General features: G+C 45.8%; 1 protein-coding gene across 3 annotated transcripts in view; it reads right to left on the bottom strand.

The window, feature by feature from the left end:
- The window catches only part of ARID1A (AT-rich interaction domain 1A), a 60,622-nt gene that overhangs the window by 5,713 nt on the left and 38,747 nt on the right, over positions 1-16,162 (bottom strand). For 2 of the 3 annotated variants that reach the window (XM_074562823.1, XM_074562825.1), the window contains exons 5-17: positions 13,409-13,649; positions 12,946-13,035; positions 12,049-12,216; positions 11,108-11,423; positions 9,656-9,801; positions 9,460-9,569; positions 6,906-7,115; positions 6,142-6,349; positions 2,192-2,324; positions 1,634-1,806; positions 1,329-1,479; positions 1,039-1,170; positions 832-928 (exon numbers count right to left, since the gene is read on the bottom strand). In XM_074562823.1, coding sequence (XP_074418924.1) covers positions 832-928; positions 1,039-1,170; positions 1,329-1,479; positions 1,634-1,806; positions 2,192-2,324; positions 6,142-6,349; positions 6,906-7,115; positions 9,460-9,569; positions 9,656-9,801; positions 11,108-11,423; positions 12,049-12,216; positions 12,946-13,035; positions 13,409-13,649 — 2,175 coding nt within the window. The remainder of the gene's footprint in view (positions 1-831; positions 929-1,038; positions 1,171-1,328; positions 1,480-1,633; positions 1,807-2,191; positions 2,325-6,141; positions 6,350-6,905; positions 7,116-9,459; positions 9,570-9,655; positions 9,802-11,107; positions 11,424-12,048; positions 12,217-12,945; positions 13,036-13,408; positions 13,650-16,162) is intronic. The other variant, XM_074562824.1, reaches the window with a different exon arrangement.

Genomic DNA, 16,162 nt, shown 5'->3' with positions numbered 1-16,162 from the left:
CAGAAGCTCCACGGTCATGACTGGCTTCAGATGGAGCTCTAGGGCTTCAAAGATGACAAGTACCAGAGTAACTCGAACTCTTGGCTCAGAGCCCCGTGGCTCTGGTTGCAGAGCCAAACTGCAGAGCAGTTGGAATTATTCTTAGCACAGCTCAGCGAATGCCCTCTCTATACTCTCCTAAACCAGAGGACTCAAAATTATCAGGAAAACATTATGGGTCCTGGCACTGATACAAAGAGCACGTCATATATAAGGATTATGGAGAGAGATATATGTTCATTCAAACTCTGTCCTGAAACAAACCTGATGTTTCCGAGATCAGCGAGTAGGAGGCAGTGGGGCAGTGGAGGCAGGTCTGAAGCCTCTGTCTGCAGGCTCAGTAAGGCAAAGACATGAAAAGAGCCCTGGGCTGTGCAGAATGATCCACCTGAAACAGCTCCCCAAGGACTTGCTCCAAACAAACTCATCTCATCACTCGGACCAGAAGTGTTACAGAAACACAATGGGATTCAGAAAGTTCCAGAGGGGCAGAGAAGCCCAATAAAGCTTCTCGATCTCCTGCTGCCTGACCAGAGCACACACATCTGCAAACTGCACAACCAGAACATTGTTTTGCTAACACAACACTGGAAATGCTAACTAAAACTTATTTAAACTATTTGAAACCTGGGGTGGGTGGGGGGAAGCCTCCTGTATAAGGTACTTAATTCTATACATTCATAAAGCAAACGCACAGCTCACTGAGTTTTCATCCTCCCCTTTTCACAAATTTCACAGATAAAACTCTACTGTCTCTCAGTCAAAGAAATCAGAAACTTTTTGATACTCTACCTGCTGTTGCTGTTGATACATGGTAGTTTGCTGGCTAGGGAAGGGGCTGCCCGAGGATGTGCCTTGAGTGGAGAATTGATTGCCATAGGAATCATGTCTGGAGAAGAAACAGATGCGTTACTTGTCTGATCAGATGCATGCTTCACTTTCACAGTCTCAGAACTCTCTAACTGGGAAGAGCCGTTTGTGGCAACACCCCGCACAGACCTTTGCTGCTGCTGCTGCTGCTGCGGGTAGCGGCTGGGAGAGTACATCCCCGATTCCGGGGTGGAAGGCATGATGTTTGGCTGCGGAGTTCCGGTTGCTAAGTTGCCTTCAGGTCCCATGCCAGGCTCCGTCCTACATGGAAACAAAGAGAAAAACCCCACACGTCCACTTAAATTCACCCTTGCTCCTCAAATGGAAAAGGATGATCAGCAAAGTCACAGTAGTGAAGAGAGAATGATCATTTCACACGGGCCAAGCGAACGGGGATGTCAGCAGGTTCAAGTACCCACCTCACTCTGTCGTAAGGACCTCCGTAGGAATAGTGTTGCCGCTGTCCCATGGCCATGTTACCCATCCCTGGACCTGCAGCACGATTGTAAGGGTCACCCATACCACTGTTGGGGCCCTGCCCTGAGGACATGAAGGGATCGCTTCCTGGAGCTGAAATATTGAAATAAAGACCAATAAACATGTCTACCTCTGCCTTAGAAAGATACATCCCATCTTCTGGGCGAGCGGAAGGTCTCCTACAGCATATTCCAGCATACAGCCAGATACAGGGAAAAGGGAGAGGAGCACAAAAGGACTTCCTCACCTTTCCTCATACTGCTGTAAGGATCTTTATTTGGCTCGTAAGACATGCGACCCATCATGTCGGAGGTATTCATGCTGGGCTGGTACCCTGGATTTGGAGTCATGGAGTTCCGTTTCTGGAACGTAGGATCACTACCATCTGCAAAGGCATCCTGTAGGCCCACTGAGTTACTCCTGATTAAAAAAAAAAAAAAAAAAAAAAAACCACAAACACAAAATTAGAGAGGTCCACGATGCTCCTCTACATACTTTTCCCCACATGTTCCCTTCTCAGGTGCTGCCATCCCCTAGAAGGACCACAGCCATGCTCCTCCAACACAGGCATGAAGAACTGCCCCTCTACAGCACTGTGCTCGGATCCAATCCCAAAATAACTATTATTTACACATACATGCAGAGTCAACAATGTTGCTGTGAGCCATTAACAAAGGAGCAAAGCCATGGAGCTCCACCAAAACAGGTACTCAAGTCTCCAGTCATCTGCAGTAATGACCCAGAAGCTACCTCACATTCACAGCTTGCATCCAGCATAGTGGAAGAGGGTGCAATGGTTTCATACCTGATGCCTGGCAAAGGGGGCATCTGACTGTGTGGCGTAGATGCTGGAGTTGGTGGCTTCAAGTCTCCTCCTTCTGCCATGGAGCTGCTGGTGGACTGAGGTGTCTGAGGACCCTGCATTGAGCCTGAACCCGCTGCAAGAACGAAAACGTGGTGTGAGTAGCTTTGCACCCTACAGATGCAACCCAGAACCTCCCAGAACATCAGCCCCAAGAACAGAGAGCAAAGAGTCTTTCAAAGAAAGAGGGAGATGAAACATCACCAGAAAAGTTCAAGGAGCTCCACACTGCAAGGACTTCCCAGAAGAACCACATACAGTGATGTAAAGCCGAGAGGACATGTTCGTTTTCATCATGCCTTTGTTCTTAACTACATTACCTTTTACGCACCATGCCACCACTGTGGCATGTTGCCCAGGCTATCTAGTTTCAAAGGCTGGTGCTCTATAGTGCATCATGCAGCATCGAATACGGTCCTCCTTGACAAGTGACAACCACTGACTCATCACATTCACTTTCTACCCAGAAAGAAGGTGGGTTTAAGCCCTCTCCTGGAAGTCTCAGAGTCTTTCTAGTGATGGAAACTCCAGGACGTCAGCTGAAGTCACCAAGTAGCTCTGAACAAGGCTCCTCTGTCTGCTCTGCCCTTCGAGAGGGGTTAATTCATGCAGGTTAATTCAAGCACCACTCCCAAGGATTCCTGCAACAGGGAATGCCGGAGAGGCCGGATCTTTCACTGAATGACAAAACCCGTCCAGCAAGTTCCCTGGCTCTGTATGGGTTGCTTTACGCTACAGTAAGCTTTCATCAAAAATCCCAGGCCGTCATGTGTAATCCAGCTGTGCCGTCAGCTCTAGGAGCTCTCCTCTGCCCAGGGATCGCTGTGACACTGTCAGCTCTCAGGTTCATATGCTCCTCGCAGCTGGCAAGAGCTGAACTCTTAATTAATGTTTCCATTAGTTACCATCCCCAGCACCCGATATCCCTCAGCTTCAGCCCTGCTGGTTGATGAGTCATTTCAGCTATTCATTAAAATCCTCCGAGGTCACGTCCAGGGCATGTTTGTTTACACCCCACCTTCCTGGCACCCTGTCCTCTTCTCCGCGACTCCCTCCCAACCCGGGGAGGTCTCAGGAGAAGGAAGGGCAGAGACAAGCTCAGCGGGGAGTTTCATTCATTGGCCCTCCCCGCCGTTCTCCTTCCCTCGTCAGCAGCGGTTCAGCTCCACTCACTTCCCCCAGGAATTCACTGCTCGTCTCCGTTTGTAATGCTGGCATCGGCAGGAAGAGGCCTCGAGACATTCCCTGCGTCGCTGCCATTTGGTGTTTGTCCCCACCCCCTGCCGTCACTCCCACTCACAAATTTACACACAGTTGGAGCCGGGCCAGTTCCATGCTCTGGGAATTAAAACCCAACGGCAGACTGATTACACCTCCCCAGGGACACGCTGGAGTTTGCGAGCAGGAACCCAACGTGGTTTGCAGGAAACATGCAGGCGAGTGCCCACGAGGCAGCACCCAGGTCCACTCTACAAGGGCTTTCTGTGAACGTTTTTGAGTTCTGAGGGTTCCACTGCATGGAAAGCAGCTCCAGCACCCAGAGCTCTGCCTACATTGTCCTGCAAGGCCTTTAGATGCTCTGCAGCCTCAAAAAGCAGTCAATGGAGAATTGTGCAGTGCAATCCTCATCATCCACAAAGTTATGCAGAAGTCCATTTGACAGAACAGGCTGAAATGAAGTGTAAGCCAACGCCAACAGGTTATAAAATCTGCAAGGAGACCAAAGCACGTGTGTCTGTGTGGGATGACACAGCCCTTCATCCACATGACGGGACTTCAAAATGCCCCACTGTTGTCCATTTGGATTTCAAACAGGGAAGTTATTCTCCATAAAGGCGATTTGTTGGGAGACAGGCAAATGCATGCAAGTCTGGAGGACGCTGGTTCAGTGGGGCCTCAGCGACCCACCGGAACAGGAGCGCCTACTGGGACTCAATGCTCCTCTAAGGCTCTAAAGTCTGGAGCTGAGGTTGGGAAAGCCGTTTGTGTTGTGTCCTACACCCTCAGGTCCTGTCGATTCAGGAGAACAAGAGAGAAGAAGAAAAGGAAAGTGAAAAGGGAGCGTGAACATGCTGAGCGACACGGCTTAAAGGATCAGAACAACCAACCATGCTTCAGGGCTGCCTCTGCATATTCCTAGTTGCAGGAGTCTGGAGTAAGAGAAGTGGAGAGAAGAGTTTAAATAGGAAATACAGCACAGTCCTCCCACAGCAGGAATCAAACGCGTGGACTAAGTCAACAGAGCTGCACAAACGCTCAGAATTTGCGATAGCCGCCCTGCAAACTCCTACTGCTGATGTGCTGAAGCAAGAAATCGCCCGTACCACGGCCCAGAAGGCAGACTCACAACCTTCACATACCACCGTATCAGTTAAAATAAAATAAAAATTGATGCACCATCTAATCCGTTCTGACAGGCATCTAGTGCTAACAAAAAGTTTTAAATGGCTTCCTGAAAGTCTCAGCCCTCTCCAAATAAACTCCAAACGCTCTTAACGTCTTTGTTTCACTGCCCAGTATCTCAGGGGGGAGAAGAAAGAGGTTTTTGGAAAGAAAGCGGGGATAGATTTGTGGTCTATTTTAAGCGGAACTCAGACACCACTTTAGACAGAAGTTTAGTCTAATGACACAAAAGTTGCTTTATCTTGCAGAATACACCAAGGTTGAAGCTACACTGGGACAGGTTTCCTGACTAGTGAAAAGACATGATTTAGTTTTTTAAAAAAACAACAGACTGTAACTGAGAAGACAGATAAATGTAGTTGCCAACAGGATATTCGGACAAGCACACTGTCGATCAAGGGCTTTGCAGGGCTGAGACGCGACTGCAGTACAATCAAAAAAGGGTTCATTATTCCACTCCTCAGGAGCTAGACAAAGATGATGCCAGGTTTCAGAACCAAAAAGGCATTTTTTGCAAACATTACAGGAACTTCAAAGCAGACAAAGTTTTTATTTCACCTACACGAACAGGCTCCTGACCAGAAAAAGCATCTGAAGGTTTTACTTTATAAGAGAAACTGGAAAATTGAATCTTAAAGGGTTGGCAAGTTCAGCAGCAATTCAAGCAATGAACTCAATGCAAATGAGACAGAAACGATCAGACTTTCTGAAGACTAAAGAGTACAGCATGCACTGCTAGCCTGGACATTTTCTCCTATTTTTTCTTGTTTGTTTGTTTCTCGAATTGAACACTATGCTTAAATATTTGGAAACTGGAGCACCCCATCAAATCTGAAACAACCGTAGAAGTTCATTTTAAAGGGCCTGAATTCTAGAGCATGCAATTTGTAACAGGCTTATGAAGCTCTCCTGGCACAAAGCCCCAGAAAGTCCTCACCATCTTCTGCTGAAGACAGAAAGAAGCAATTCATGAGGAAGACAAGTGCACGCCCACATCAAGCGTTTGCTCCCAGAAGGTACCACCTGCATAGCCAAAACAAGTCCAACTTTTCTAGCAAGTTCCCAAAGCTAAGCAGTAACAACGAGGGCTGCTGGTAGGATGTGCAGAGATCACCTTGAAGGGATAACTCCAGACTTCTCTCTCCACCAGATTCTCATCAGGCAGCGATGTACTGGTATGCACAGAGGTGCATGTGTATTCATATGTGTATCTTTTTATGTTTTCCTTTTTCTTAAACTTAGTACAGGGGTGGGACACACAAAAACTGAACTATCCCAAGAGGCTTGACTTATTCCCAGTATCATTCACTCCCACATTATTAAAGTATTTAATCTACACAACCGGAGAACATCTAATTAGAAACAGACACAGGGGCTTTGTAGAAGTTTGGAACCAGCCTGGCCCGCAGGACATAGAGTCCAGCGTACAGTGCCAGAGATCCTCTGGTTCAAACAGGCATTGCGCACCTTAAACCCGTGTCTAAACTCACCTGGAGACGGAGGCTGTATCTTAGTCTGAGACTTCTTTGAATCGGCAGCTGCAAAGATATCTGGAGGGGGATCTTCGCCTCGCTCAATCTTGCACTCAAAGGCATAGAGACACTGGATGTACTGCTTCTTCAAAGAACTAGCTGCACTGCTGGACGTGCCCACATTGAGATTTGTGGCTAACTCACGCCATTTCTTGTTTTTGTTGACCTGCACAACCAAACAAGAGGCTCTAAACTCAAAATCCCAGCTGCTTCTCCTCCAAGAAATTTTCCCGGGGAGAAATCAACACTTTCCAGCTAAAACAAAGGATGCAATAAGGGCTAAGCAGAGCAGATACAGTTGTGTTCAAAACCCAAAACTAGTATCTTCTCTTCCTCACCTGCATAAAACTTTTCAAACAGGGACAGACTGCAAATCAAATTAGCCATGAGGTCAGCTGACAGCCAGATGCAAAGACAATGACAGCGTCACCAAACTTTGCACTGGGCAACGCGGGGAGGGGCGGAAAAAGCACTTGAACTGAATCTCTCCACAGATTGTTCTCAACCAGACAACGGGAGAGCGGACATTTGGCTCACTTAAAGGATGCTGGGTTTTACAAGCATTGTTTAAAAAAATAAAAAGAAAAGAAACACAGCTAAATGGAGAAAGTCACTGCTTACAACTAGCTACAAAGCCAACTCTGAATTCTGTTGCCCATTGGCTTGTGAACCACAAGACAGTGGGCAGCCCTGAACATAGCCACCAGCCGCCGGACACTCACCTGAGTCAATCCTCCAATCTCCTTCACTGAGATGTAGAGCCGGTAAAGGTCCAAGGGTTTCCTGCCTACCGCTGGGAGATTGGTCATGCCCATGGCCTTCTCTTCAGTAAAGGCCAGGTAACGATCTACCCAGATCTTCCTCTCAGGCTCACCACCGAGCTCATAGAGTTTGGTGATCTTCTCATTGGTTGTAGTAGAGGAACTGGACTTCTAGGAGAAGGAAAGAGGTATCAGGACTGAGCAGCACAAAAGCAGCTAGTTCACATCCAACATGGTTTCAAAAAAGTGGTCAGATAAGAGTTCAAAGTTCTGCTGTTATATTGAGAACGGCTTTTTATTAGACTTACACTTGTCTCAGATCAATGTCAGGCAAGTATTATTCGACAAAGTTATCAAAAAAAACAGCTGCTACTCAGGGAACTCACAGAATACATATTTTTAAAAAGTGAAAGGTTTCAGGAATGCTACAGAAACCAAACAAACCTCAAGGAGAATTTGCAGAGAGCCATCTCTCTGAGACATCCTTTGTGGGCTCATCTGCTCAATATGAAAACATCTAAGTCAACTGCAAATGAGATTAGAGGCACCGGTCTGACCAATGTGTGCGAGGGGCTCCCCACAAGGACCATCGCCCTTCCCTTGCCTATTCCCTGACAGGAGCGCAGAAATCTCCTGCTACCCAGATACAACGTAAGCTCCCATACTGGTTTGCTATCACTGGCGTGTCAGCATCCAGGAAAACTGATATGGAGAGGTATCACAGGAATCTGGAACACGAGTTCACAGCTATGAAGTACGAGTACCACACACCAGTTCCTACACATCCGATTCACCGAATTGTCCGAGTGTCTATTTAGAGGCAAAACCTGTGGTCCTGCACCTCGCCTGCCTTGACCCAAGTCTTTTGATGTAGTGCATGAGCATGTTATTTTGTCTTTTTCCACATGGATCACACACCCTTGGAGTAAAGGCAGAAATGATTTTGGCACCCCAAATGCTTTCTTAAAAATGGACTTCCAAAAGAGAAGTGAACTTCAAATCTGATGATGTTTTAGACGAACCCCTAAACCCCAGACTGAGTGTTTTCCTTAGCACGAGACAATCCTTGAACTGCACAGAGCAGGAGGACAGAAAAACCCTTATTTGTAGCTTCTGGCATCTCCTAGCCCAAGACCATTCAAGTCCTTCTTTGTCATAAGTAGAAAGGCAGATGCCAGAACACATGAGCAAAAATGAGAGATCTTCTGAATCCTCTGGCAGACTGCTGGTGGTACAGGTGTCAAACTTGCAGAGCGTGTATTTTCCTTCACATTGTGAAAGAGGAGACTACAGGCTCAGAAACTGCTTTTTTTGGTGGTTCTTTTGAAACCGGTAGCAGTAATGCAAAGAAAAATACTCCCTGAAGAACTTGTTTGCCTCCCTCTTCTGGCTTTAACACAGGATTAGTAAGAGGTCTGTTTGTGAAACAACTGTAACACTTTAGTGTACCACCTCCCAGCTGAGAGGTGATAACTGAGGAGCTCCAAGCCTACACCAGACACACACTCAGGTTTGTTTACACTTCTTTTGGCAGTTTCACTGTGGCAGGTGATAATTCCTAATACTAAATTGTTTTGCAAGTGAAATTGATTACTCCCAAAGGACTAGGAAATGCTCCCGTTCATTTCTGAACACTTTATAAATCCCAGAAGTAAAACTCTCAGTTGTTTGAATTTTCCTGATAAATCCTGAAGAACCTCTTAGAACCACTGGCGCAGTTCAAACACAGCCAGCGCTGGACACACGAAGCGTAATTCATGTTGAATCTCCTTACACTGAGCAATTCAACTATGTGGTCTTTACCTTTACACTTCTGATTCAAGCTACAGTCTAATTAGCTCTTCACAGGATCTGTGAGTGGGATAAAGCTGACCCAAAGGTGCATCTGTTCAGGTACCTTCTCCCCAGTCAATCAAGGCAAGACTAGCCCACAATTGAAGTGAGAACATATAAATAACGTGTGCCAGGCATAGGTTAGAAATTCTAGATAAAGGCTTGAACTCATGAGTTGTAAATAGGGGAGGGCACGTGAATTCCAACAGAGAAGTCCCTTTCCTGGCCCTCCTGAGGGCTAGTGGGTCTCTGTAGGGGATGGCAGAGTTCAGGCTCCTCAAGAGTCCTGTACTGCTATTAACATATGTGGGTATTTGGTGGTTTATTGCAAATATAGCCAGAGCCTACTCTAAAACACACATACATACGTTTGGAAATGCTTACTTCTTTTATTATGCTCCAAAACGTAACAGACGCCACAAGAGGATATCCCACTCACTCGCTACACGAGTTAGAACCATGGTCACAAGCAACAGTCAGATCACATACTACAAGGACAATCACGCAAATGAGAAGTCTGTTCAGGGTAAGGAGGACGAATCAAATTAGGTTTCTCTCAGGAGCCACACTCACTACTACTAGATGGATGCATTGTTCAATCCAAGTTAAGATGCAATGGTTTAACATCCCTGAATGCTGAAGAGGACGCGAGTCATTAAAAACGAAATCCAAAACATTTTACCTTTGACTTGGATTCTGTTTTTGGCGTCCCATCTGCCTTATTGTTCATTTTAGTTGCAGGTGTTAATTTGACATCCCCAAGACCCATCATTTCAGGGCTTGCTGCCATCCCTAGGAAGTTAAAAGAACCTTTAAGACTGATTTTCAATCCAGTACAACGAAATCAATGCCATGGCTAACAGTCCGCACTGACTTACCTGCAGAGTTGTTCGCCATATTCCCCCCCATCGGGTAGGGTGGGCCCTGGGGGTTTATCATGCCAGCCATACTGTTAATTCCCTGTCCATAAGGAGGTCCCGTGCCCATCATTCCCCCTTGGTTCATGTTGGGATAACCAGGAGGCCTAGAGAAGTCAAGAAAGAAACAGACATTTACCCCAAATACTAAGCATTAAGATCTTGTTTTCTAATGGAGCAGGTTTGCTAAAAGAAACCTCCTACAAAGGAGCGGAGAAGTGACTTTCTCCAGCTCACTTTTCCAGCAAAAGACCAAAGATCAGGTGCTCTTTTAAAGCTTAGCTACCCTTGAGCCCAAGGCTCATTCTCAAAAGCAAAGGGGATGCAAACCATTTTGAAAGAGGGACTTCAGTTCTGAACGTTTTCACCCTTAATCTTGTTCTACCACATCCCCAAACTGAACTTCATTTCAGTTGTTAAGCCACCTTTATAGGGCAAAACAGATCTGCAAATACTGCAGCCTTGTGCGTTTAAGTGAGAATATATTATTTGTAGAGATGGACAGTGTAGTTCTCTGGCCACATTTAATGATTTTTCTTTATTTCTTTCTGTTTTGTTACCCATACAAGCTACACTATTTTACGTGTCTCAGAAAACCTCATACACAACTCTCGTTCAGACTTGTTACTCAAAGGGACAGGCTTTGATGCCTTTATTTGGCATTTGGGAACTTGACCTCCTGGCAGCCATAGGTAACACCAGGCAGTGAACTGCAGAAGCAGCCGTTAGGTCAGGATAAAGACCACAATGCCCAGTCAGACAACAAATATATCTAACAGCTTTACTGGGAAAACCCAATTTACAAGTCCAGGGCTCACAAGGCATTCTGGTAGGCCACATACACCTACTCTGAAATGGGCAGTGAAAAAAAAAAAAAAAAAAAAAAAAAAAACCAAACACAAAAAAACCCCACAACCACAGAAAATAGTTGCAAAGTTCAGTGCTGAATTCCAGCTCCCTTTCCCACAGCTGCTCATCAAGGCCCTAAAAGGAAGAAGTTCATTACACTGGACAAGTAATGCCTTGGTTCCATGCAGCTGGATGGCTTTCTGCTGGATTTATGGGCTTTACCACACACGCAGCGTCTTTTAAGTCACCCATGTAACAAAGACGACCAGAAAGCGAAAACAACTGAAGGGATCTCAGAGTTAAATAGATTTCACCTATGAATATTAAAAATTCCCTAAGCATGTAATTAATGATGTATTCCAACACACTGCTCGTCCATTCAAGCTTTATGCTCTTCCTTTTTTAACACTTAAGACTGATGAAAAAGTCTCCAAGAAGGGCAAACCTTCAAGGAAGCGTATGTTCAGTATGACCCCAATTTTGGGTTGTTCCACCCACAGCTCTGAAACCTAGATCTGACGTAGGGAAGGGACTTCAGAGACCAGGGAGAACCTCATTCCTTACCTGTTCTGGATGGAGTTGGCAGCAGCGTGCATGGCAGCGGCAGCCGCTTCTTGTGCTTTGCGATTCATGCCACCTGGTGGGGGGCACATCCCGGTCCCCACCTGAGGTGGCATATTCGCCATGTTAGGTCCATAAGGTCTGTTCCCCATGGTTGCATGGCTCATCCTGCCTGGAGGAAGCCCGCTGTACGGCGGCACACCAGTCTGCCCGTGCATCTGGCTTCCTGCTCCCATGGGATTCATGCTTCCTCCCATTCCTGGACTGGGGTAGTTGGCATTGGACATCGCATTGTAGTTTGGCTGCCTGGGATAACCTCCTAAGGAGATAAAAAGAGGGGAAGACAACATCGTTCAACTAGTTAGTTTATGAATCACCATAAAAAAATCTTCTATCAGCAAATATTTAAAGATCACTAACAGAGATGAGGGGGAGTGTTAACACCTCAACAAAAAGTCAAAGTACTTGGATATAAGCCACAGAAAATGTGTTTTGACATAGCCAAGTAACAACATCGATTCAAAAGCTGCCTGAAACTCTCCCAAACCTCAACCGAGCAGAACGAGGTAAATGGTCCAGGATAGGATGCAAAAAACTCACTTAACCCTTTCCAAAACATGCAAGACTCAATTTTCTTTCTCTCCAAAGAGAACTGGCCAGTCTTCTCTATTACATTGCATGCACAACCTCCATCTTTTTAAGTGAGGAGGAAGGATCCTACATTTAGACGTACAACTAGCCCTGAAAGCAACATATTTCATCAATCTCAACACAAACAAAGCACACTTCCTTCCAGCTCATAAGCAGTGCACTATTTTGTATTACCCACACATTAAGAGGGGACAAATAAGAACGGTTTATCAAAGACAAGATGTTACAATAGAGGGAGGCCTTTTCTATTTGCTGAGCTCAGTTGCCACCTTGAGGAGCTGACTGTGCCTCACCTTGTGGTCCGTACTGCCCACCCTGGGGTCCGTAGCTTCCCATGGAGTTCTGCTGGTATGGCCCCATTCCAGCGTGCATCTGTCCTCCAGAAGACTGACGGGGAGATAAGGCTGAGCCGGGTTGGGGTGAGCTGTACTGGGGCATCTGAGGGTTCCTCTGCATGTAACCTGTTCACCCAGGGTGAGGAGCAGACAGTTATTAGTGCAAAGGATCCAGAGGTACCACTGGACACACGTGTTCTTAGGTAACAGCAACCCCCAGGACCCACTAACAAAATCCTTTCAGCAACAGCCTAGACAGATTTTACAGTGGTTGCTATTAAGGAGCCAGTGTTATCTGCTAAGATAACAGATCCAATTTCCTGGTTTAACCAGAAAAAAAAACAAAACAAAACAAAACCAACTTCATGTCACAGGAGTAGACAGTACCACTCGGCAAATCCTACAGGTTTCTTGTTGGTTTTTGTTTGCTTGTTTGTTTTCTCAGGGTGACAACTATATACCTTTAGCCACGAGAGCTAAATTTTACATGCATTTTCCCCCACATTAACCTTATTCTCTTAGGGGGAAAAGACACGCTACTGCTGCGAGCACCCCTCATTTTGTAGCTTAAGGTCACAGACCTTGGACAAGCAATATTCACAGAAAAGCATGTCAAAAGCCAGAGAAAACGTCTTACATCTTACTAGCTTTGGATGGAACATTAAGAGGCCAAACAACCAGCAACAGCTGAATTTACTGCAAGATGCCTAAATGCTTGCAGCTTATAAATCTGGGGCAGCTTTTAAATGCTGTCTCAACATAGAATCCATGTCATCAGGCCAGGTGATTTTCAGTTACACATCTAGAGTTACAAAGAGATTCACACAATTAAATCTTTTAACTCATGTCACACACCTCGATCTTGCGCTATGCTTGACTGGTTCATGGAAGGATGCATGATACTGTCCGACTGGCCACTGGGCGGTCGGGGTGGCATCTGATTGCCTACACCGCAAAAAGGAAAGTGGTTAATCACAAAAACTGCACACCACAAACCCCAGGATGCCAGAGTATTAAATACCAGAATTACAAACAACTTCAGGAGAAGGGCATGTTAGCCACAGTGAAGAAAAACAAGAGCAAGATCAGACACATTAACCCAGAAAAATGACACTGCTGGTTTACCAGCCATCCCACCCCATCCTACTGCATCCTTTACAAGTTACAGACGCTTTAAAACAAACAAATGAGATCGCAAGACCTCAATAACCACATCGTACTAACACTGACCAAATCCTCCCCACTGGCCATTTTAATTCACTCTCCAGCTGCACGAGGCAGCCCCACCAGAAGATCAACACGTGCTGAGTAGCGTTACCTGGTACTGCAGCAGGTGAAAGCGGACCAGAGCGGGACTGAGCAACACTAGCTGGAGATCCAACTGGGGATGGGGAGGGTCCTCTGATGCCTGGCAGGTGAGGAGAGGTATGTGGAGAGAAAGGAGACTGAGCTGGGTTACTCTGCTCTCCTTGACTGCTGGAAATCCCTGATGTGCTTACTCCAGGACTCAGGGCTCCTTCTGTACCCATGGGTAGATCATCTATTGAACCAGACAGGTCCTGCAACACACAGAGAAACACATCAGGCAACAATAAAAAAAGACACGGGACTGTTCTCTCACATACCACTAAGAAAGAGTGCATTTCTCCCTTAGGCATACTACAAATAGAAATCAATGAACTCGGTTCACGTTATCGTCAGTAACGAAGGCTGCTGCAGACTGAGGTAACTGCTAAACGTGTCTTATCCTGCTGCCTGTCTCTGAACCCAAAAGTTCCCTAGCTGCTTTGCCGAGTGCTTGCTGATGGTCCAAATAACCAGCTCATTCTCCTACTTGCTCCTTTTAATTCAGTTTAGAGGCAAGAAATTAAACAATGCATCAACAATACACGTAAAACTGCAAATAGAAGAAACAACCCATGTGATCGTGGCTTGGAAGAGAAACATATCTCAGCTTCTAAAAGACAGAAAACTCCTGCCTCACCATAATTAATTCATAAACCTCATATGAGCTGGGAAACTACTCACTTGAGATGGATAAAAACAAACTAAACAGAGATTTAAAAGAAAACCATAAAATACTCTTCAGGGTTCCCACTTCCCTTTCTTCAAAGATAGCAAAAATTAGCAGTTAGAATATCACCCTATAAAGTTCAGCTGTTCTTGAAGGCGAGGCTAGAAGACACCCTTCCTACCACACGTATCCACTCTGAAGAAGAAAAGCACAAAAAGCCTAAGGAAGTTGAAACCTCCAATTGCCACAAGCGGCGCCTGCAAAGTGACAGAACCAAAAATCAGCTGGCAAGTCTGAAAAATGGGGATACTCCCGAGAAGATAATGATGCGCGGATCCACCACGCACAATTATACTAGCTGTTTGATAATAAGGTGCATCAGCTATTCAGGCTTGGAGAACGCAGTCCAAGACTGAGTGAGCGGTGGCACGTTTGAACAGAAAGCTGGGAAGTTATAACTATTCCAGTGATTAGATAAAATCTCTGCCAGAGATTCAAAGGATCACAGAAGGTGAAGAAGTGGCAGACCAAAGCCTACCAGGACTTCACCCCATCCTTTGTAAGTCTTTCAAAGCAATCAACCCTGGATCAAAAGTGCTCTGGCCTGAGCCCTGAAGGTATTTCAGACTGACTCCCTCTGACCAGCATGAGCAGAGCCAACCTCACATAAAACACCACGCAGGAAGGCCAAGCCAACTGATAAATAACTTGGACACCCTGGTCTCATTTACACTGACTGGGTGATGCCTTGTTTAGCAGCAGTTCGGATAACATTTTCCCAGCTCCGTGCGGCGCGGAAGGACCTCAGACACAAGATACTGCAAACTTATCGGTCTTCAGGAGCAAGCGAGAGCCCTATCGCTCTGTAACACCTGCCTGCCAGGTGATGTGTGAAAAGGCTGTGACAGCACATCCCCATCATCTAAGCTGGAGGACAGTACAGCACCACATCCTAGAAAGTGGAAAACTGGAGTTAAGGAAGAATAAAAACACGACCAGGGAGATATCCAACAACCTCATCACACTTGTTGGACAGACAGTGACATTCAGGGAGGACAAAGGGGAGAGCTGGGCATCAGCTGCGCCACGTTCAGTTGTCTGCTGCAGCAAGGCAATCTTGTCTAGTTTAATGGTGGAATTTGATCAAAACGCTTCTAACAAACGCTGGCAAATGAAAACACCAGTCACTTGGTGGGATGACTTAGCGCATAGCATGTCCTTCCTCCCCTTCCATTACTGCTTCTGTTTGAGGGACCATTTCCTGCACAACAGTCTCAGAGGTATATTTGCTTACTGCTGAACTATTATCTTCCTGAGGGGGGAAAAAAAAAGAAGCGCTTTGTTTTATTTCAATGAAAGCCAAAAAACTGCAGAAAAAGCCTAAAAATAGTGTCTAAGACTTCTTGCAATTTTCACTACCTTCCTATTGTAACATCAAAAGCATTAGTCCTTTATGCAGCTACTTGGACAACTTTGACAAACCCCACACTCCTACTGCGGAAACCATCTGGAGTGGGAGTAAAGAGACAGTATTTCCAACATTTTGCATTAAAAAGCATCAACCAACACAAACAATCAAGAGCAAAACACTCCTCTCCCTGAGACTCGCTGCCATCAAACTTCATCCACCAGCATGAGATACACAACTAGATTCCCCTCTAAGTCAATGAAGGGATCAGAACGTCCACAAACCAATTCAGTACAACCTAAAACTGGATGGAAATACTGGTATGTCCCTTAAATAGAATAAGATACTTTTAGTCTGAATCACCAAATGCATGCAAACACTGTTTTCACCGTGACTGAAATGAAGTTCGAAGGCCAAAACCCTTTACAGTTTTAAAATCCCCACCACCGTGAGCTTACATGGGCATGGCATTTCAGAGCAGTTAAACCTCCAGACCAGAGGGGCAGAACCTACAGCTACTTAGATGGGAGATTTTTAGGCTCAACGGGAAAAAACACATTATAAATGTACGCCTGAGATAAAATACTGGCATGAAAGGACAGATACAGAGCAAGCGTGCAAGGTGAAATGCGGAAGTTTCCTTCTGTTAT

Source organism: Larus michahellis, chromosome 19 (genome assembly GCF_964199755.1).
Source record: "Larus michahellis chromosome 19, bLarMic1.1, whole genome shotgun sequence".
Classification (NCBI taxonomy): Eukaryota; Metazoa; Chordata; class Aves; order Charadriiformes; family Laridae; genus Larus; species Larus michahellis.
The sequence above is the reverse complement of the archived record's forward strand: the minus strand, read 5'-3'. Positions and strand labels throughout refer to the sequence as shown.